General features: G+C 49.6%; 1 protein-coding gene across 1 annotated transcript in view; it reads right to left on the bottom strand.

The window, feature by feature from the left end:
* Positions 1 to 21,543, bottom strand: part of SLC37A1 (solute carrier family 37 member 1) — a 60,192-nt gene extending 38,649 nt beyond the window's left edge. The window contains exons 1-5 of the mRNA XM_065875923.1: positions 21,488 to 21,543; positions 13,130 to 13,211; positions 5,130 to 5,262; positions 4,416 to 4,494; positions 404 to 539 (exon numbers count right to left, since the gene is read on the bottom strand). Coding sequence (XP_065731995.1) covers positions 404 to 539; positions 4,416 to 4,494; positions 5,130 to 5,262; positions 13,130 to 13,211; positions 21,488 to 21,543 — 486 coding nt within the window. The remainder of the gene's footprint in view (positions 1 to 403; positions 540 to 4,415; positions 4,495 to 5,129; positions 5,263 to 13,129; positions 13,212 to 21,487) is intronic.
* Positions 21,544 to 23,270: the final 1,727 nt, after the last annotated feature.

The following is a 23,270-nucleotide window of genomic DNA, read 5'->3' as shown; positions in this document are numbered from 1 at the left end:
CCCCTCAACCTCCTCCCCTCACCACGCCCCTCATCCCCCCAACCCCAGAGCGGTCAAGTCTGACACAAGACAGAACATCTCAAATGCACCTAAATTAAGGCAGAAGGACTCAGAAGGGCTTCATGCCTCAAGCCCCCTGCTGGGGTACCGACAAATAGGATTCTTTAGGCAGAAACTCCTGAAACTAAGAAACACTTCACGGCTGCTGGAATTTCAGAGCACAGGAGAGAAAGGGGGCTGGATGTGCCAGCGCTGACCCTGACCTCAGCCAGGACGCAGTTCTGCGCCCACTCCCACCACCTGCCATGTTCTCTCCTGGCAGAGCCTGGGACCCGTGACATTAACACCCCGTCTGGCTCATCATGGAAATCCCATACATGGTGAGCCGTGGACCAGACCTTACCTGGGTCACCACGTAGAATCCAAAACTGTGGATGTTGTAGAAATACCCTACCCCAAACAGGGCAGTAAAAGCACCACTGGCCACCATTCCGAAAGTCAGGTAATACCTAATGGGCAGGCGCTCCCCTATTATGCCACTGGGGACAGAGAAAAAAGAAAGACAAATGTGAGAAAACAAACACACCCATAATGTAAACGACCCAGCGATTCCTTGCTGGATGCTTTCATGCTCTGAGCTTTTAGAACTTGAAGGCACTCCGATTTCCAGTAAATTTTAATCACAATCATTTTTCAATGGAGCATTTATTAACCAGAAACTGGCAACACCTTTTAAGACTTTCTATTTCTAACAAAAGTCACTGTCAAGGGCTTCCCTGGTGGCGCAGCGGTTGAGAGTCCGCCTGCCGATGCAGGGGACACGGATTCGTGCCCCGGTCCGGGAAGATCCCACATGCCGTGGAGCGGCTGGGCCCGTGAGCCATGGCCGCTGAGCCTGTGTGTCTGGAGCCTGTGCTCCGCAACGGGAGAGGCCACAACAGTGAGAGGCCCGCGTACCACAAGAAACAAAAAAAAAAAACAAAACCAAAACAAAACAAAACAAAAAAGTCACTGTCAAATAATAAAACTGAAACACTCTGACATATATGATATCTGCCAATTAAAAAAACAAAACCAAAACCATGTCCTGCTGGCTAATCCTGTTTTATATAAACAACAGCCAGTGAATGTATAGAGTATTTTTAAGATTTCAAGTGTCGAACTGTAGACAAATACGAAAAGGGGTCACCTGTGACCTTGAGCACGTCTCTTGGCCCCCGGGCTGGCATTTAGCCGCTGCATCAGTGGCCAGGCCAGAGGCGCTCTTGCCAACGACCCTCTGGCCACAAGCACCGTCATCTGGTTTAAGGACAGAGCCTTTTCCTTAAGGTAAAGTCTGAAACGTGGGGCAAAGCCTCCATGCTCCCTTTGAACAGCAACGTGACGCCATGAAGAGCTAGTCTCTCTGGAGAACTGCTTCCTAGAGCTGCCTGGGTGCTCAAACGAGATACATTCGGTTAAGTGCCTGGCAAGGTAGTGGGTGCTCAATCAAACAGCTCCAGTACTGCCGGGGAGGGTGAAAATCTCCAGTTTCATACTGGGACATACATTCAACAGGCCTTTACCACCATCACACCTCACTACCCAATGCCATATGAAATACGTCCTTTACTGCCTTGTAGGACATGTCACTATGGAACAGCTTGACACTGTGCCTTATTAAGTGAATAAAGAGCTGGAGAACAATCACAAATGACTGTGAGCCTTTTGCAATCTTTACATACACTCTGTGGGTCTCGTTTTCTTCCCGGCAATCATTCTAGGAGTCAGATAAATATGAAACGTAATGAAGGATGACGCCTGCCTGCCTGCCTGTGAACAGTACCCTGGGGGCCAGCTCCAAAATTCTGGTCTTTCGTCTCAAGAACAAATACCCCAGAGAGATCTTCCTTCAGAATTTACCAAAGAAAAAAAAAAGACCAACCTAGTATCACACAGATGACCTATTAAACTCTAAAGCAGAGGAAGTAATTTAAAATTGCAAACAGCATTCAGGTCAAATTTTAAGCTGAGTAGAAACTGATCACATACAAACTCGAGAGCATTCCAGAGCTAAAGGAATTATCCACTTCATCCTGCTCACTTCAGAGAAGAGGGAACATGTCCCAGAGGAGCTGGCTGACCTGCCCAAGGTCACAGAGTAGGTGCCAGAGTTAGATGGGCCTCCTGCAAGCTAGTGCCATCGGCCGGGGCTTACAAACGTCCTCTGGTCTTGCTAGACCATACTGGGACTCAATTTGGTCTCTATTTTAAAGTTTTAAAGAAAAGGCCTAATGGAATGGACAGCATTCCACGTCGTATCAGGCTCCTACAGGTAATAAAGGTCACGCCACACCTGCTTGGACCTGCCAGCAATGACCTGGGTTAGCGAAGGTGCCACCACGTCTGAGTTATCTGGTACACTGACACCATCCATCTCACTAGCAATGTCATGATGTCACTAAGAAGCCATGCGAGGAAGCACGCAAGGAGGCAGGGTACACCCTCATCCCCGTCACGAGTCCACTGTGGGTTTCACATTAGGTTATTATGAAATACATAATGCTATTTCACAATAGAATAAAATTACTTAATAAGAACCTTCGTTGGCGAGTTGCATGAAGAACGATCTTTGCCAATAAGTAAGCGATAACGCAACCACTTTATTCAAACCAGGTTTCTTAGCCTCAGCATCCCCGGCATGTTGGGCCGGGTAATTCTTTGTGGCGAGGGGCTGCCTTGTGTCCTGTAGCACACTTAGCGGCACCCCCGGTCTCTGCCCACTAGATGCCAGTAGCACCCCCTCCTCCAGCTGAGACGACCAAAACTATCTCCAGATATTGCTAAATGCTTCCTAGCAGACATCACTCCCCGCTGAGAACCACCTTTAACTAGTGTCTTCTAGTAACTGAGAAAAACACACTCCAACCTTGGGGTCTTTTTATATTATTGATTATTGGTGTCCATAAAACTGCGGTTTTTAGAACATAAATATTTGACCGCAGGATGGAATGCGGCTGGCAGCCCGGTTGCAGCCCACGCCCTAAGGCGCCTGAGGCTTACACCGTCCTTCTCCGCAGCTGGGCTCCCGTTCTGTGCTGCATCCATATTATTCATTCCGCACTCGGACAAGCCCTGCAGCTCCATGCAGATGTGCAAGTTCAACAAAGGGGTGACAGCCACTCCATCAGCAGAAACCACCTGCCTGGGTACCAGACACCAGACGGGCCTGAGCTGGGGAGGGGGTCCAGGTCTCGGTGATAACACAGTCTGGGTGGATCTCAGGGAAGAAGGTAAACGTTTACAGGGATTCCAGAGATTCCCAAAGCTCTGAAACTCTGTGTCTCTGAACAAAGCCCTCTTTGGACTAAAGGCCTTAGTTCCTGTAAGTTTTGTTTTGTTTTTTCCTGTTAAACCTGGCTGGACTGACACAGTAGCAGTTTTTAACCGGCCAACTGCATGTCCTGTTATTACCCACTAATGTTTACCACCTCCCTAGGCCAATTCAGAGCTGGATCAAGAATGGGTTAACGGGGCTTCCCGGGTGGCGCAGTGGTTAAGAGTCCACCTGCTGATGCAGGGGACACGGGTTCGTGCCCCGGTCCGGGAAGGTCCCACATGCCGTGGAGCGGCTGGGCCCGTGAGCCATGGCCGCTGAGCCTGCGCGTCCGGAGCCTGTGCTCCGCAACGGGAGAGGCCACAACAGTGAGAGGCCCGCGTACCGCAAAAAAAAACAACAAAAAAAAGAATGGGCTAACGATCATACGTAACAGGCACTGGGAACACGGCACGGGCCAGGCCCTGTTCTGAGCATTCTGCACGTATTAACTCAGTTAAACCTCACCACACTCCTGTGAGTTAAGAACTACTGTTTCCCCCATTTTGCGAAGGGGAAACTGAGGCCCAAGGAGGTGCGGTAACTCGTCCAAAGCCACCCAAGCGGGCCGTCAAGCCGGGATCGAATCCCAGCAACGTGCCTCTGGGGTCCACACCTCCCACCGCCAGGCAGGATGGCCTCTGGCACTCAGGGGAGGCTCTGTTCCGGCCTAGCGGGCCATCCAGGTGGACACGCCAAGCACCCACTGTGCGAACTGCTCTGATGCCAGGTGGGGTTAGGAAAGAGACGGCGGCCCCTGAAACCAGAGGAGGCTCTGCCATGCTCACCGGGTGGGGACCTGCCAGGGCCCTGCTCCTGAGAGACCGGGTCCCGGCAGGGCTCACGGTGCATCCAACCCCGGGGCCAGGAAAGCCGTCCGAGGACAGTCTGCCCGATCTGCAGGACACCCGGGCCGTGTGCTGGCTTCCACCTCACACTTGTCTCTGAGGAGACACCGGAGGACCAGCCACCTGCGGGCGGGGCCGCGTCTCCAGCCGTACCTGAGCTGTGCTCTGCACCCAGCGGACCACCTGGGTCTTGCAGTCTTAGCCAGACCTACCTCAGGTACATGCCAACAGCGTACGCACACAGGAAGGAGTAGTCCAGGGCGCCGAGCAGCTGCTGGAAGTTGTCCTGATCTACGTGGGGCGAAAAGCAACAGGAAAAGGAGGGTATTGTTTACTTTTCATTAAACACCAATTTATGTCCGGGAGAGGTACAATGACATACGAGACCTCTGCTCTCTACGTCTGGGCGGCGTCCTCAGAAGGGAACACAGAAAATACAGCAACTGGAAATCAAGTCACCATGTTTCCAACAATCGCTACATAAACGTTACTCCCATCAGGTCAAATCCCCATTGCTGGCGGTGAGCTTGTGGGTTCTGTTGTTTCACATGTTACCCCGGCTTTGGTTCGGGCCCCCCAGGCCAGCCCCACACCACAGCTCTGAGATTGTTCTCTTCTCTCCACCCACAGCTTACGCTCTGTAAGTCCTAACCTCCAGCTCGGACAAATGCAACCTGCAGCAGATCTGACCACTGAGCGACACCCCTGCACACGCGCACGGGGAACATGCAGCAGCTGAAGGTGCGAGGCTGGTTTGCTGGGAGGAGAGGTTACTTTGCACCTGGAGGCGCAGCTGCTTCTGACAGCATCATCAGCGCTGCGGAGATCAGCCAGCCAGCTCGGGGGCTGCCACCTGTGGAGGAGGCCCGCAGGGATGGCCAGCCTCAGCCACGGGACGAAAGCAAGGGCACAGACGGAGAACTCACCAAATGGGGCCCAGCCACAGTCGGTCCCGTTGTCTGGGAGCTGCTGAGTGGGGGCGTCCCCGGCTTTTGGGCTCTGGCTGTGGAATCCGACCTCCCCCTCATATGAAGCCGTGCAGTAGCTGTGTAGCTCACCCTGGGACATCCATGGGGAGGACAGAAGCCAGAGAGAGAGAGCGCGCTCAGGGGGGGCTCAGCCGCCCCTCTCCTTACAGCTGTCCTAGGGTGACTGCGTTCTAGGGGGATACGGCACCTCTGGGGCGGTGTGTCTAGGGGACCCACTGAGTGCCTGCCAATGAGGACGGTTCCTCCAGCTCCCTAGCGGCCGTCTCCCCCTGAGCACAGACACAGCCGACACAGCCTGTACCGGGCCACCCAGAGACGACTGCTCAGAGCAGCCGGGCAGCATGGGGGCCCACCTGCCCAGAACGGAAGAATGGATTCATCCTGCTGGATTTATACCATTGACTACAAGTTACAGGTCCACACAAGGACGAGGATGAACCTCGAAACAAAATTAGCCTGACACAAAGGAGCACAAATGGGAGGACTCTGTTTACGAAGCTCCGGAGGAGGGAAATGAATAAGTCCAGGTGACATTCATCACCTAGGGAAGGGCAACAGTGACGGGGGCCAGACCTTAACCTGGGTGATTTCCCGGGTGAGCATGCAAATATTTGCTAGGCTAGACACCGCAGATCTGAGCACTTTACTATGTGCAAGTCACGTCAACCCCCCACCCCCCGCCCAAAACTAGCTCAAGGTGCTCCTTGAGGAGGCATCCACACTTCCAGAAAAGTGCCGCAGGGCAGCTGGGGCCGTCCTGTTATGGGGACCTGAGTAACAGGTGACTTGTTCCTTAAAACACAAGGGGCAGCAGACAGGACTCCATGCGCCTGCGGTGCCACCACATATCCCCTCCCAGGTGGCCCCCGGCTCCCACTTCTCCCCTGCTGGGTGCTTTCTGGGGTTTCCGCTACACGGGGCTCAGATGAACCAATCCATCAGGTGTGAGCGAGGGCAGAAAGGAGGCGTCCTCAAGGTCAAGGAGGTGGCCCTCAGGGGGAGCAGAGGTCCTGAAGGGGCGTCCTTTAGTGAGCTGTGACCTGAGAGAGGCTGGGCCTGGGGGGCTGTGAGGAAGCCCGGCCCCGGAAGGAGCATCTACCCCGGGGTCAAGACACAGGGCAGCGGGCAGGGAGCTGCACCCCAGTCCAGCAGGTGCGGGGGGCAGCCAGGAGGCCTGTCCACCACCTTCGCTTTGTGGGTACCCCACCTCTTCAGGAGGGGTCACTAAAGAGGCTGATCTCCTTTAAAAGGCCACCTTGCTAGGGCTGTGGTCAGCCACGGTGGGACACCTGATTTTACACGGACACATGCCCCCGAGACCTGGCCTGGCACACGGGACCCAGCCACTCTGGTTACATGGCTTTGTCATCATCGCTGGGCTGCTCTGCTGTAATTTAAACACAAGGTTCCGCTAAAACTAGCCAAGGTTCCGCTTTCCAAACTCAAAGTAACACTTTGCAGACAGCTTTCCTCAGCCGAGCTCCCACTCCCCGGTGGTGGAGGCCGGGTGCTGTCATCCTGGGATCCTCAGAGCCCCTTCCCTGCCCGCCTGAGAAACTGTGGACGTGGCTGTGAATTTGGGACGGGGACACGGGGGAGCCCTGCCTCTCTGCATAAAGCTGGATTGCCAGCACTTTCCCACCCGCCTGATGTGATCATTTCCTTCTCCTCTTTGACTTCAGAAGTCAGGTGTGTCCGCCCACCTTTCTCTGCTGCTTCTCTTGGAAGCCAGCCGGGCCTGCAGGCACCACTGATGCCGTCTATTCACCTTTCAATAAGGGAGCCACAGGCAGGATGCAAGGACCCCCATGGGCTGAGGGGGACCCTCGAGCGGGGCTGGCGTGGGGTTCCTAACACACGCCTTACACGGAAGCCCGGGAAGAGGACCGTTATGGACGCGGCTCCCACTGGCAGGTCCACATCCTCCTTCACCATGCACGGGGGATATAAAGGATTAGAAATCAACCCTTTTCGTTTCATTAACAAGCAGAAGACGTTTTCTGTTTTGGTTTGTCCCGGGATGAGAGGTGCCGGTCACGGAGACGGGCTCCGAGCCGGGATCCTGGTGCAGCCGTCCCGGTTTCCAACCTCGGCCGACTCACGGGGACTCCCCACGGCCTCTTAAGAAGCCGGCACAGCGCGGCCCGTCGGCGCTGCTGTAAAGACGAGCATGTGGAGGTGTGTGCAGAGAGCTCCTCTCCAGGTCCCTCGCCCGGAAAGGCTCAGCGACTGGCAGCTGTGAGTTTGGGGTCCACCCACACAGGGGCACCCCAGGGCCTCCAGCTGGCCCTAATCTCATTCAGCTCCCTTCTCTCCCCAGCCCTCCTCCTTCACATGAGAAATGCAATCTCCAGCCCACCCCGCTGAGAAGCTGAAGCAAAAGCAACAAAAGGCTTGACATTACTTGAGCATAAAGAGTTCTGAGGATATTAAATGACCACATGTTAGCCTTCAGTAAGACGCTGCCATATTTTAACTTTCCAATGAGTTTCATTCCCCAAACGTGGTGTTTGCAGGAAAATGAAGGATTAACGAAACTAAGATAAACTTAGTTTGTCAGAAAGAAAACTCACCAGGTGAACTGATTCTTACCAGGTTATAAAATCATTTTGGGGGTGGGGAGCTAGTCCTTTGCTTTCATAAAAGCAGTCTCCTTTGCAAATTTCTTACACATGTGCCTTTCAACAGATAACACATAAAATTAATCAAAATACACCAGGCAGTGATTAAAAGTCGATCATTCAAAAGACAATGTGGCAGCCGAGAAATACGGCTGTGAAACGCCAAGGGGGAAGAGCAGAATGGAACATTCCAGGTGCATGGGGCTCGTGTTTAGAAATGTCTGTGTAATACACAAAGGGACGGCAACAACACAATAAACCGCAAGACGCCATTGTGACTGGAAGGTGGGTGTGGGGGGGTGGATGGGTGGGGAGTGAGAGAAGACAGGTGTGGACATGATGGAAGGATGCAGAAAACAGCCATGACGTCACGAAGCACCATGTGAGTGAGGGGCAGGGGCAGAGACACGGGGGCGTGCACTTACCTTCCACCTACAGATCCCCTCTCTAGCGCCCTCCACCCCCAGCACTGGGCAGCTGGAGCTGCAGCGGACATGTTCCCCGTAAGCTCCACACACACCGGCCCGTGCAGTCACTTAGGCACCAATGTATTTATATAAATGTCCATTAATGAAGACTCTACGCGCTAAACTCTGAACTTGAGCAGCTTCACCCTGAGAGACTCTTTATGCGCTCATTCATTCCCAAAACATGGGCTCTTCGGTTCTCTGGCCAAGGCTACAGCGAGCTGCTCATTGCCTGTGGGAGTGGGGAAGGGGTCCAGAAGACGCTGAGAGGGGCAGGAGACTGAGAGCCGGGGATTCGGGCCTCATCTGGAGGAGGGGGGTCGCGTCAGCTTCACTTCACCTCTGAACGACACACGGAGTGTCCTGTGTGTGCACGTACGTGCACGCGTGTGTCCATGTGAGTGTGTACATAATCTATACAGAGCGTATATGTTTAGTAAATTTTCTAGGGTTCATTAGGTTGTGTGGGTCCATTTATTTTAACTAGTCCTTTAGACTCCTTTTATAAAGCTCTCGGTTAAAAGGACTCTCCACAGCATTATGCAAAAGAAGTCCTAGAAGCAAAATGAAAGCTCTGGTGCCTGCTATGCTCCGAATGCTGGTGTTCCCACCAAACTCACGTGTTGAAACCTAACCCCTGGGTGACGGTACTAGGAGGTAGGGCCTTTAGCAGGTGATTAGGTCATGAGGGTGGAGCCCTCATAAATGGGATTAGTGCTCTTTTAAAAACGGACCCCAGAGAGCTCCTCAACCTTCCACCAAGTGAAGCTACAAGGAAGCGGCTGTCTGCAAGCTGGAAGAGGGCCCTCACCAGAAACTGACCGCTCTGCACCCACCCTGATCTGGGACGTCCAGCCTTCCGAACTGTGAGCAACAAACGTCTGCTGGCTACAGCCACCCAGTCGATGGTATTTTGTTACAGCAGCAAGAGTGGATGAGACAGCGCTCAAAACAGGAAGAACAGACAACCTGGGCCCCAGCACCCAGGAGGTGGTCAGTGTACAGGAGCCACGTGAAAATGGACTAGACACACACCTGCATATGCAAAGGTACACCCACTCACAAAGGTGTACGGAAATACATAGGGAAGCTTTTGGGTCACTGTCTTTTTTTTTTAAATGGGATCATTCTACATGGACTTATGTCCACCTTGACTCTTCTGACTCAAAAATACCTGCTGGGAATCTTTCTGAGTCAACTGGCTTGGCTCCAATTAATTCTTTTAAGTAGTTGCACATATCAGAATATGGATGTGCCATATTTATTCAAACTTTCAGCTGCTGATTAAGTTCACATAATAGCCAGGTTTTTGTGGGGTTTTTTTCCTTTAAAAAAGATGCAAATAATCCTAAGGGCTGGCGCTTTCATTCTTATGGACAAGGTTCCCAGACGCAGGACTGAAGGACAAGCATTTTTAACGTCAACAGGTGTTACCCAGATGCTTTCCAAAAGGCCGTAACACTTCACATCTCTTTCACCCGTACCTGAAAGTCTTCTCCCGCCATCACTGCCAGCAACAGGGGCTATTACTCTTTTAGGTGTTTTGCCACTTTGTGGGTATAAAGTGGTATATCCCTATATCCCTTGTCTGTGAACTGCCTCTTCACCCCCTCCGCCCGTCATTCCTTTGGATTTCCCAACTTCATACCCCTAAGAGGGACATCATCTTGTTCTTGGATTTTTACTTTTTATTTTTTACATTTAAATCTTTAATCCATCCATCTATTCTTTATAAGATAGGGGTTCAGCTTTATTTCTTCCAGATGAATCTGCAGTTGTGTCAACACCATTTATTAGATGAACTACACTTTTCCCATCACCTCTGTCAGCCATTCTACTGTATGTTTCCACAGTATTTTCTATATTTTTCTACTGGCCTCTTTGTCTATCCTCATGCAATACCATAATAATTGGATTATAGTGGCTTAAAAAATGTTCCCTTTTCCACACCTTCCTTGGTAATTAATTCTTGGCCATTCTTTTCACATAAACTCTAAGATTATTTTGTTCAGTTAAAAATGACATCGCTGAGATTTTCATTGGAGTTGTGTCCTATTTAAATACGAATACTGGGAACGGTAGAACTTTCCAGATAGCAAGTTTCCCACCCAAAGCCAAGGTACGCACTTTCCAGCCTTTCAGGCTTTGTTTTCTGTCCGCCACTGAGGATTTCACGGCTTTCTTTTCCTGGGTCCCGTGTGTGCAGAGAGGGCTGGACATTCACACTCAGACCGGTCAATGTGACGGCTCCCCTGGGGGACCTTGGATCCCCTGCAGCTCAGGCTCTCCCCGAGAACCCTCTGCTTTCAGGCTTTTGTTCTGGCCCAAGCCCGGGGGTGGGGGGCCAGGGAAGAGCCCCCCAGAGTGTCCCTCGGGCAGTGTGCAGGCCCCACCTGTCCATCGGCCTCCAGTTAAGAGGCAGGGCTAGCGCTGCAGCAGCTCTCAGAAGACAGCGGGGTTGTAACCCCACCTCCTCCCAGCCCTGTTTTCATCACTATCACTTATTTTTCCTTTTTGCCATATACTAAAATCAGAGAAAAATGAGAGGTCTCATCAGTGGTTAAACTAAGTCTAAACAGAGTGGCCTCATGCCACCACGACAGGTCACGTCCCTGTAAGTGACATTAAAGAATATGAATCGCGTTACGATTCATCACCCCTGGTGATCAATTCCAGGTACGCAAATACATTTTAATTTTGTTTTGCTCATAACGGGCTAATAAATATAGGTTACAGATAATTCAGGCTGTTCCTTGGGTCAACGGCACCATTACTACTTCTAGTTTTATAAATAAGATGAGCTAAATAAAGCACATTTAGCTAAATAAAGGCATTGCGAAGTAAGTTATCGTATGTGGCGTGACATCTTATCTATCTCAGAAGGCAAAGGAGCCCCGGGGCTCTGCGTTAGGCCAATCCACACGTCCAGGCGCGTCTAAGGAGCCGAGTCAGACTATCTGCGTGTTGCAGAAAATCTGGGCGTGATGCTGCGACTCTACCCAGCTTCTTACACCTGCCCGAGAGACCCTGTGGCAGGGAGGGCAAGGGCAGGGAGCCTGGAGTCAGCCCGACCCCGTGGAATTCACCTGAGGTGGCCCTGGCCTGCACAGAGGTATTAGGCTCCTGAGACTCAGTTTCCTCAAAAGGACACCCACAGGACTGCCGTGACGATGAGATTAAATAAGGGAGGCGCGCACCTCGTCAGGCGCGGGGTCAGCCAGTGGCAGTCACCGTGACTGATGAAAACTTAACCAAGAGCCGGACCCCTCATCACTAAGCCCCAAGCCCCCGACGGGGAAGCCGCGAGAGTGGCCTGGAACAATGCCGCATCCCTTCCTGGCTAAATGGGGACCCTCGTGGCCACCAGAAGGAGACCCTCCAGCGGCCAGCCCCCCTCAGCCTGCTGCCTCGGTCCCAACACGGGCCCCGCGCCCGTCAGGCTGCTGCTGCACCGTGACGCCCCCAGCAGGCCACGACTGGCCCCAGGATCCTCGCCCGGCCTTGCAGGATCCATCGGAGCCGCAGGAAGGCTCCCGACCCCGTTGGCTCCTTCAGTTCTAGGCACTCTCTAAGGTCCCTTCGGCGGTCTCTTCCCTTTTCATAACTTGCCCTTCTCTTGAGCCATATGTGTATTTCCCTAACCAGGAAGACAGGAATCAGTAGTATTTAAGTTGACAGGGGCGGGTTGGTCCTTGGTACAGATATTAGAGACACTGGTCAAGTGGATGACGGCCCACCCTCTCCTGTCCCATCCTTTTCTCTGTTTTGAAAACTGCATTATAAAAGGTCTGCAAAGATTGCCATAGTTATTCAGACTTCGTACATTAAAAAAGGGAGAAGTTTGCAAGCAACCTGAAGGGCCGGGGAAATTCCTGCTTCCTAGGGGTCAAGGAGGAATTTTAGGATCCTTGGAGTAGATGGATGATGTTTCACGCCCACTGGGAGTTGCTGGAGACCAGGGAACACAGAACCGTCCGGAGAAGCAACAGCCTCGGCACTGCCTCTGCCACCGGCCGGGAGCCCGAGAGGACAGCTGTCCAGCAGTCGGCCCCTCCTCCCCCCGACCCGGGGAGCAGAGGAGGCAGGACTACAAAGGTCAGTGGAATCACAGTCCTGGACCTGCGTCCCGGCCAATGAAGAGGAAGTGACGGGGGGGGGGGGGGGGGGGGGGGGGGGGGTAGTCGGGCTGTAAATGAACTACCTTTGGCCCTGGATGATTTCCTCGTCCCTTCTATAATAAAGGATCAGCAGCCACTCAAGCCAGCTGACAGTCTGCAGGCAAAATGATGTCATTCCAGTGAGGGTAAGAAAACGACTCTGCTTTTTCCCACGTTACAACTGGCTACTGCGGAGGACTGCCTCCTTTAATCTTCTTTTCCCCAAGTCGAGTTAAATGCCTGCTTAATAACTTCCTGCCCACCCACTCACACAGGAACTCGGTGTTCTAAGAATAATGGAGAAACACCACCACTGCCAGACTTAGGATCAAAGCCTAGTGACCGTAGAAGCAATTTGGGGAACATTTTTACACTGGATATATTCGGAGGGAAAGTTCACACAAGACAGAACAGATATTTAATTAAGCTTTAGAATTCTGCGACTGTCAACGAATATAACCGAAAGTATACTACCTCCGAAATTATAGATCCCCAAACCATTTTAAAGCTATTAATTTCAGAAAAGAGAAACTAAAAACCAAAGCAGCAAAGTACCTTGCTTCTCAACAATCCGTTTTCTCCATTTAGCTTCCTGCTCTCCCCCAAACTCCCCTTCCCCCCAACCGGCTCACTAGTTCCTTACAGAGATTACAGGCAGGAAATGACATCGGGTGCTTTTAATGATTTCTTACCTTAACTATGCTGATAGGCTTTCGAGATAAGTGAAAACTTGCATACAGCAAAAATGTCAAAATAAAAATGAAGGCTCTGTACCTGAAACACAAAACAGTGGCAGGGATGACATAAAATAATATAAGATGCCGTATGATCCAGCAACCCCACTCCTGGGCATACACCCAGACAAAACCGTAATTTGAAAAGATACATGCACCTTATGTTTGTTCATAGCAGCACTAGTTACAACAGCCAAGACGTGGAAACAGCCTCAACGCCCATCGACAGATGAATGGATAAAGAAGATGTGGTCTATATATACAGTGGAATATTACTCAGCTATTAAAAAGGGTGAAATAATGCCATTTGCAGCAACATGGATGGGCCTAGAGATTATCATACGAAGTGAAGTAAGTCAGAGAGAGAAAGACAAATATCGTATGATATCACTTATATGTGGAATCTAAAATACGATACAAATGAACCTATCTGCAAAACAGAAACAGACTCACAGACATAGAGAGCAGACTTGTGGTTGCCAAGGGGGAGGGAAGCTGACGGGAGGGCTGGACTGGGAGTTTGGGATCAGTAGATGCAAACTACTACATAGAGAATGGATAGACAACAAGGTCCTACTGTAGAGCACAGGCAACTATAGTCAATATCCTGCGATAATCCATAATGGAAAAGAATATGAAAACGAACATATACACGTATAATGAACATATACACGAATCACTTTGCTGTACAGCAGAAGTTAAACACAACGTTGTAAATCAACCATACTTCAATTAAAAAAAAAAAGGTGCATTAAGAATCCATTACAACGGTATTCTTAAATTTCCTTATGCTGTATGTTTTTTACTCAGTCCTACATCAAAGATCAATCCTGTTTATAACACCACTACCATATTTTTAAAATGTGCCACTTTTACTTTGTTAATTGAGACTATTTAAACCATCATGAGAAAAACTAACCAAAGAGAAACCTGGGACACAGATGTACACATGGGTTTACAAAGCAGACAAAAAGGAATGATGATTTAGTTTGTAATGAAATCAACTGCAAGTGACTTATAAGCCTGCTACCCTGGGCATTTAAGATCATATTTATTTTTTACTTTTTAGAAGGACACAGCAAGGCAGAAACATAACTATTTCACCGGCCTCAGTGAGAACAACTCAGTGACGCTGACAAGCTATGAATAAGGCCAATGGCATAAAAACTAGTGGCCCAAAGCCCTGCTGCTGTGCTTGGTTTATGAGAAAAGCAGTTCGAGAGGAAGTGCGGAGGTGTATGGAGACTACAGACAAGAAGATACTTTAGCAAGAAGACGAAAGTTCATTCAGGTCTAAATGTGGTTCTAAATGTTTGAACCACCCTATAGAAAAGCGGCCCTTCGGGGAAGACAACGGGTCAGGAGGAAAAAGTTCTTGGGGCCCCTAACCCTGAAGAACCCGTCCTGTTCTGGTCTGCAAAGGCCAATGACCTTCCAACTGCGTGCGGGCTTAAACCCGTAATGACCCAAGGCAGAGGCAGGGGCGACAGAACAGACAGGGGCTGCAGGGGGGCCACGGCCCCTGGGGAGGCGGCTCATTCAAGGCCCTCGATGAGGAGAGGACCTTCCTCCTGTCTCCCACCCACATTTCCAATGTTGTGATTTACTTCTCAAGGGTAGCTTTCTGGATTAACTAACACGAAGACTCCTGAGGGTGTCTGGCTCCCTGGCCACCAGAAAAGGCAGGAGTCAAACAAATATTGCCAGCTTTTAAACAAAAGTTCATATCTCAGGTGGGAAAAAAGGCTTGGTAGTACCGTGGGACTCAAACTGTCAACCTCTGGAACACCTGCGCTTAGCGAGGGCACACCACACCGACTTCATCAAGGAAACATTTACTGATGGTTTTCCTAGGATTTTTCTCTTCGAGCCCCTGCCAATGAGCAGGTAGGAAAAAAGTGAAACTATAACCAAGTGAGTGTGTCGTCTATCGCAAAGAACACAGACTATGCAAGTACAGTGGACCTGTGACAAAAGTCTAGGCTTTTGTCCTTGTGTTTCTGCAAGTCATCCGTTTTGGTAGGGGGTGGAGGTCTCTCAATTCCTTGCTGGAAGCTCTCCGCGTCCCACCCCCTGCTCCTCTGCACCAGCTTACGAAGGTTCTAGGCCACTGGAACTTTCAACACCCGAATTTCCAGCCCATAGCTAGACTCATTGGTTGCTTGATGCCCACTTGCTAGGGCTAGTGTGGACTGTGGGGGACCCCGATCGGCCCCCATCTGGGTACACAGCTCCCTTTTCCCATCTCCACAAGGAGTAAGAAAATATTCTCAGTCTGAGTTACCTCCAGCCCCTCCCAAATCAGAGTCTGAGAGGATGTGGAGCCCTCAAGGATGCTACATACAACCAGATTACAGGTGTGCCATCGGCCAGGAGACTGAATTTCATCATCACCCAGCTCACAAGGATTTGGAAAGAGCAGGTCTACTTAAATGGGCCTTCGGGGGCTTCCCTGGTGGCTCAGTGGCTAAGAATCCACCTGCCAATGCAGCGATACGGGTTCGGGCCCTGGTCCGGGAAGATCCCACATGTTGCGGAGCGGCTGAGCCCGTGCGCCACAACTACTGAGCCTGTGCTCTAGAGCCCGCGAGCCACAACTACTGAGCCCGCAAGCCACAACTACTGAGCCCTCGTGCCACAACTACTGAAGCCCGCGTGCCTAGAGCCTGTGCTCCGCAGCAAGAGAAGCCACCGCAATGAGAAGCCCACGCACCACAACGAAGAGTAGCCCCCACTCGCCGCAACTAGAGAAAGCCCACACACAGCAACAAAGACCCAACGCAGCCAAAAATAAAATAAATAAACTTAAAAAGAAAATGGGCCTCAGGTTCATGGTCTCCACTCTCTACCCAGAACATTCCACTTATAAATATTCTAGTTTTATTAAGGGCATTTAATACATTTATTAAATAGAATAAATAAACCCCGAAATAACGAGCTCGTCCATATGCCTCAATCAGGTCTGAAGACCCCTGGGGCCCTAACACACCTGCATTCGTTCCTAGGCTGTCAAGCTGTCCAGGTTATTGGAACCCAGCAGCCATTCCCGGGTCCTCGCCTTCTTGTCTAGCGGGCGGTCTTGCATGGGATGCTCACCTGCCCAGAGCCTGCAGGGGCGGAAGTAGTTCCCATGACCGCCCCGTGCTGGGGGATGCCACACGCTGGAGCACAGCCGTGGACGCCCAGAGAACACCGAGGGCTACAGAGTGGAGAACCTGCCTCCAGACATTTTCAGTTCAGTTTTGGGTGGAGGTGAAACACCTTGATGAATCAGCCCCTTTGGGAAGAGTACCGGCCTGCCAGTTAGCAGGGTTCTTGGAGGGACCTGCTCTGCAGAATCAGGGCAAAGGGTCAGCCTACCCTGCAAACCGGGAGTTTCCTAGACACACACAGAATGTATGTCTCCTAAAGAGGAACCCGACCTTTCATTTCACCAGTATCAGGCCAACTCTACTCCCTCTGTTTTCAAATCCTTCCTCTCTCTTTCCTCATCTTATTGTGTAGGATTTGAGGAGAGGGCAAGACCCAGCAGCTAGAGGCTGAGCTTTCCACTTCTGGAAGGCCTAAACACAGCCCCACTGGTCACTTTTAAACCACTGTGGGGCTGGTGCCTTCCTAGCGGCCATGGCAATACCCCCGTCCGGGCGAGTGAGCAGACTTTTTACTTCTGCAGGGTTATCCTGGGTTATGGGGATTCAACAATCCTCCAGAAGCCCTTTCTCATTCTGTAATTCTATCCTCGTCCACCCTCTTCCTTTATCACTTGTGAAGCAAGGACTTTGGATAATATTTGTTTCCTTTTATCCATCTTGCAGTGGGTTGAATACTGTCCCCCCAAAAATTGATGTCCACCATAAATCTTAGAATGTGGCCTCATTTGGAAATCGGGTCTTGCAGATGTAATTAGTTACGTTGAGGTCATACTTAACTCACGTACGACCTAAAATCCACTAAGATCCTAAATCCAGCTCCGTGTACTTATAAAAGGCCAGGGGGAGACACAGAGACAGACAGGGAGGAAGGCCACGTGGTGATGCAGGTAGAGCTGGACAAGGAAAACGAGGACCGTCAGCAGCCGCCAGAAACGGGAAGAGGCAAGGAAGCGTGCTTCCCTTGAGCCTTCCATGGGAGTACGGCGCTACCGACACCTTGATCACAGACGTCTGCCTTCCAGAACCACGAGAAAATTAATTTCTGTTCTTTTCTTTTTTGCGGTACGCGAGCCTCTCACTGTTGTGGCCTCTCCCGTTGCAGAGCACAGGCTCCGGACGCGCAGGCTCAGCGGCCGTGGTTCACGGGCCCAGCCGCTCCGCGGCACGTGGGATCTTCCCGGACCGGGGCACGAACCCGTGTCGCCTGCGTCGGCAGGCGGACTCCCAACCACTGCGCCACCAGGGAAGCCCCAGTTTCTGTTCTTTTAAGCCACCCAGTTTGTGGACTTGTTATAGCAGCGCCAGGAAACAAATACAATCCGATACTTTAATTTCTGCTTTGCGTTACATATAGGCTTATGGATATTAAGCAAATACAATTAAAAATGAATGATTTAAACCTTTACTTCATCAGTGTTCCACTTGCTTTCTGTAACAATAGATAGCATTCTCTGTATCCACCAATACTACAAGAATCGTGTTTGGGTTAACCCCAAGTTTCTAGCAAAAAAAGCCTATCTCAGCAAGGCACCTTCAAAGCTTCCTCAGCAATGCTCTAGAATGCCGCAGGCATCCCCAGACAATTCAGAGACTCAAGGGAGAATATTGTTTCCTTATCTGAGTGTTATTTATCTCGGTCATATGCAAATAAGTAAAAAGTTCTTTAGACGAGAGTCACTGATCACTGAACAGTATCGTTTGGCACAGAAATTAGTAAGAAGACATCCTTAATTTAGGAACAAGGAAAAGAGGCATACTGTGTCTCTCCAGAGCACCCTAAAGGAGGGCCACGACGTCAGTAATGTTATCACTGACCGCTTGGTTTAGGGGCTTTCTGCGTGGTCGCCCCTCAGAGGAGCTCGTTTTTCCCTCTAGTAGTCAATAAGGAGTTTGTGGGTACGTACTTTGAGGTTACATAGATATCCTGTTCCTCCAACCTTCCCCCCGTCGTGTGTGTCCATTGATGATCCTGGCCTAAACCAAGCAGCCCTGATGGTTTCAGATGGCGATGCTCCAGCTTGGACACTCCTGCTCTACTTAGTGGCTGGCATTCTACTGCGGGAAGGAGCTTTCCTTCCTCCCCTTTATGTGTTATTTAGTTATAGCAGAATGGACTCACTGGATGCTTGTTTCATTCAATGGGCTATAATCCATTACCGGTATCGTTTATTTCAAATCTCATCCCAGATTGGGCCACTGGGCGCCCCTTCATTTTTAAGCACTTCCTTATTTCTTGGCACAAGATATTCCAGGCTCATCTCGCTTTCCCTGCCCAGTGCTGATGCAGCCTCCAAGGATGCCTGACTGGCTCCTTCAGTGGAAAACGTTACAGAGAAACTGAGATCCAGCACCGGGTGTGCTCACTGCTGCCGGGGTGTTACTATTCCCAGGGCCCCTCAGCGGGCAGACAGAGGGCATTTTACGTACACGCACACACGACCCGCCCCCATACATACACAACACACACACACACCCACTACATACACACACATCACACACACACACACATTTCTCCCCCTACTTCCTCTCCAGTTCTTCTTGATATCTTTAATTCCAACCCAACACCACATGGTTCATTCTGTACCTCCTCCCCACCCCCCCCCCCCCGCCACCAATATTCGTAACTCCTTTACCATCAGCGAGAAGCTGTCTCTCTTCTGTGTTATTCCTGACAAAGATGCATAAGCTGAACCTAACCATGAAGAAATGCCAGACACACACAAAACAAGGGACAGTCTATAGAAGAAATGGCTTGTATCCTTCAGAAATGGCAAGCTCATGAAAGACAAAGGAAGGCCAAGAAACAGTTGCAAATTAAAGGAGACTAAACCCACAGGACAACTAAATGCAAAGTGTGGCCCCAGACGAGATCCTGGCCCAGGGAAAAAAAATCTATAAAAGACATTATTGGACATTTGATATAATTTTGAGTATGGACTGTGGATTAGATAATAGCATTATATCTGTGTTAAACTTGCTTATTTTGATCTTTGTGTGCAGTTATATGAAAATGTCTTGTTCACAGGAAGTACATACTGAAGTATTTAGAAATAAGAGGGCATAAAGTCTTTAACTTGCTTTCAAATGGTTCAGGAAAAAATGTGTGTGTGTGTGTGTATAAGTACATCTACACACACACAGATGAGAGAAAGTACGGGGAGAAGCAAATGAGGACAAATGTTAAGAATTTGTCTGCCAGTTGAACCTGGCCCCCCACAGCTGGACCAGAGGCGATTCACCATTTCCTCTGCCCTAGGTTCACTCAACTCAAGACGGAAAGTCCCAGGAGAGAGAGGCCCGTAGCCCACCTTAGGTCCTCTCCTGCCTCCTGCTGGACCTGGGCTATGGCGGAAGGTCACGGGGCTGCCATAACGGGATGGAAAATCCCGAGACTCACCTACCTATCACACCTGCACACAAAGGAGGGAAGTCAATTCTCCAAAGGAAATCAAAGTGCTGTTAGGAAGAGGCAATGCATGCTGGGTAGAAAAACAGAAAAAAATGTCCTTCCCAGGAATGTTAGAAGAAAAGCTAATTCTCTTCTTTTACAGCTAAGGAAGCGGAGATCTAGAAAGGTTAAATAACCTTTCAAGGTCAAAGAGCAGGTCTGAGGTAGAGATGGAATAGAAATGAAGACAGATATGCTATCTCCTTGCAACTCACAGTGTGGTCTATGGACACAAAGCACCGCATCACCCGGGAAATGAAGACTCTCAGTCACCACCCAGATCTACTGAGCGGGAATCTGCATTTTAACATGTTCCAGGTGATTCCCAGGCACACTGAAGTGTGAGAAGCACCTTTCTATCTCTGTAGGTCTCAACCTTAAAAAAAAAAATAGAATTTGTGATTATAAGAGTTCTACGGGAGCTCCCGGTAGCATTCTTATTTTCTTCTGTGAGTTTGAAATTGTATCAAAATAAAGTTTCAAAACAAGGGAAAGATAAACACCCGCTAAATAAAAGGGAACCACTTGTGGCTAGATTAGCAGTAGACGGGAGACGAGTGGACAAGCGAACTGCTGTGGAAAGAGCCAGATGTCTGAAGTCACACCTGAGATCCTGTGGGGGCTCCACCCACCAGCCTGGGCCTGAGAAGCTGCAAAAGGTGTGGAGGCCAAGAGTGCGCCGGTGAGACGGAGCTGAGGGGATTCAGAACACGCTACTGCAGCATCAGTGTTATTTTGAGCAGAAGACACGTGAGTCCTGAAATCGCTTATCTGCCTAAAAGCAGAGCCTCTGAGAAAGAACTCAGCTGTCATAGATCCTCCCCTGGGAGCAGCCAGGAGAGACTGAGTCTTAATGCCAGAAACGGGATGTGCCCACATCACACATAAACAGACATTGGCACAATGGTATCCTAGCTCTCAGCTAGTCTCCTAAGGGCACATTTACCTTTCCAAAAAGTTACCTGTTCTCCCAAAAGCGCCCTTCTCTTGCCCCTCTTCCCCTATTAAGATGGTATACAATCCCCAAATGCTAAGGCCCCCTGGAGTCACGTTTTTCTGTGAACCCCCACACATACGTGGTTAAATCTGTCTTTTCTCTTGTGAATCTGTTTTTCTGTCAGTTTAATTCGCATGCCCCCAATCATTCAACCTATGAGGGTAGAGGAACAATTCTTCCTTCCCAACAGAGATCAGCAGGGGAGAAAACCCACTGAGAGTGTGGGTTAGAGACTAGACAGCCCAGCTCTGCACTCCGCCCTCACCATCCGCCTGCTCCAAGGAGTGTGGGATTCACGAATCTCCTGTGAGAAAGCTTCTCAGAGCACACCAGGCGCTCTCAGAACACAAAGCGATCTGCGTGTAACTTGTTCAGATTTCATTTTCTCTCTGAAAGTCCTGACCCAGCGAGGCCACTCACTAAGCTCAGAGTTAATATACTTATTTCACCCACAGCCCTTTTATTATCCTGCCAGTAGTCAGTGGTCATTTTTCTGTGGGTGGGGGCCAGGATTATCTTCAGTGGACCAGAAACCACTGAAAACCTCGAAGGTTTTCAGTCTGTCTGTCACTGTCAGAACGAAAGATGGACAGCTCAGCCGTGTTCCTGGTCACCGTTTCCACCACCAATAAACCATTCAACAGTTATAGGGAGGCTGGTCATCCACGTGCGTTTTATCATGAAACTGGGGGCAGGGGGCACCGTGCCCAAGGACTTACCACTGATCCCTGGAGAACGAGATGATGAAGCGAATGCCGGGGGGAAGTGGGGCCATTTACGTCTCACTGACCGTGGAGCTTCGGTCACGAAATAAGATGCTTCGAAAAAAAAAAAAAATAAGATGCTTCGTAAATAGGTTCTTAATCCTGGGAAGCATGCAGGGGTGTCCTGTGGGGTCTCGCCTCCCCTCTTCCTTCCAGCAGAGGCTCGGCTCTCTACAAGGAGAAGGAGGGGTGGAAAAGTCAAGTGTTCTGACAATGGCACCGTCGGAGGCCCTGGCAGAAGTAACCGCACGTGGTGTGGTCACCCAGCCCACAGCAGAGCTGGACTTGCCTGCAACAGGGCGCTCCCACCACGAGAGCCACCAGGTAGGGGTAGAGCATCCGTCCTCGGGTGGGGTGGGGGGCAGCTTGTTCAAAGGTCACTGAAATGAACTTCACATGATGTGTAAGAAAGAACCACTGATTACAGAAGAGCTAACACCTATCCTTCTCAAACTCTTCCAAAATAAAGCAGAGGGAGGAACACTCCCAAACTCATTCTACGAGGCCACCATCACCCTGATACCAAAACCAAACAAAGATATCACAAAGAAAGAAAACTACAGGCCAATATCACTGATGAACATAGATGTAAAAATCCTCAGCAAAATACTAGCAAACAGAATCCAACAGCACATTAAAAGGATCATACACCATGATCAAGTGGGGTTTATTCCAGGAATGCAAGGATTCTTCAATATACGCAAATCAATCGACGTGATACACCATATTAACAAATTGAAGGAGAAAAACCATATGATCGTCTCAATAGATGCAGAGAAAGCTTTCGACAAAATTCAACACCCACTTATGATAAAAACCCTCCGGAAAGTAAGCATAGAGGGAAGTTTCCTCAACATAATAAAGGGCATATATGACAAACCCACAGCCAACATCGTCCTCAATGGTGAAAAACTGAAACCATTTCCACTAAGATCAGGAAGAAGACAAGGTTGTCCACTCTCACCACTATTATTCAACATAGTTTTGGAAGTTTTAGCCACAGCAATCAGAGAAGAAAAAGAAATAAAAGGAATCCAAATTGGAAAAGAAGAAGTAAAGCTGTCACTGTTTGCAGATGACATGATACTATACATAGAGAATCCTAAAGATGCTACCAGAAAACTACTAGAGCTAATCAATGAATTTGGTAAAGTAGCAGGATACAAAATTAATGCACAGAAATCTCTGGCATTTGTATACACCAATGATGAAAAATCTGAGAGTGAAATTAAGAAAACACTCCCACTTACCATTGCAACAAAAAGAATAAAATATCTAGGAATAAACCTACCTAAGAAGACAAAAGACCTGTATGCAGAAAATTATAAGACACTGATGAAAGAAATTAAAGGTGATACAAATAAATGGAGAGATATACCCTGTTCTTGGATTGGAAGAATCAACATTGTGAAAATGACTCTACTACCCAGAATCTGTACTCTACTACAGATTCAATGCAATCCCTATCAAACTACCACTGGCATTTTTCACAGAACTAGAACAAAAAATCTCACAATTTGTATGGAAACACAAAAGACCCGGAATAGCCAAAGCAATCTTGAGAACGAAAAACGGAGCTGGAGGAATCAGGCTCCCTGGCTTCAGACTATACTACAAAGCTACAGAAATCAAGACAGTATGGTACTGGCACAAAAACAGAAAGATAGATCAATGGAACAGGATAGAAAGCCCAGAGATAAACCCATGCACATATGGTCACCTTATCTTTGATAAAGGA

This window comes from Phocoena phocoena, chromosome 4, assembly GCF_963924675.1.
Source record: "Phocoena phocoena chromosome 4, mPhoPho1.1, whole genome shotgun sequence".
NCBI classification, from domain to species: domain Eukaryota; kingdom Metazoa; phylum Chordata; class Mammalia; order Artiodactyla; family Phocoenidae; genus Phocoena; species Phocoena phocoena.
Note: the sequence above shows the minus strand (reverse complement) of the source record. Positions and strands in the feature narration are given on the sequence as shown.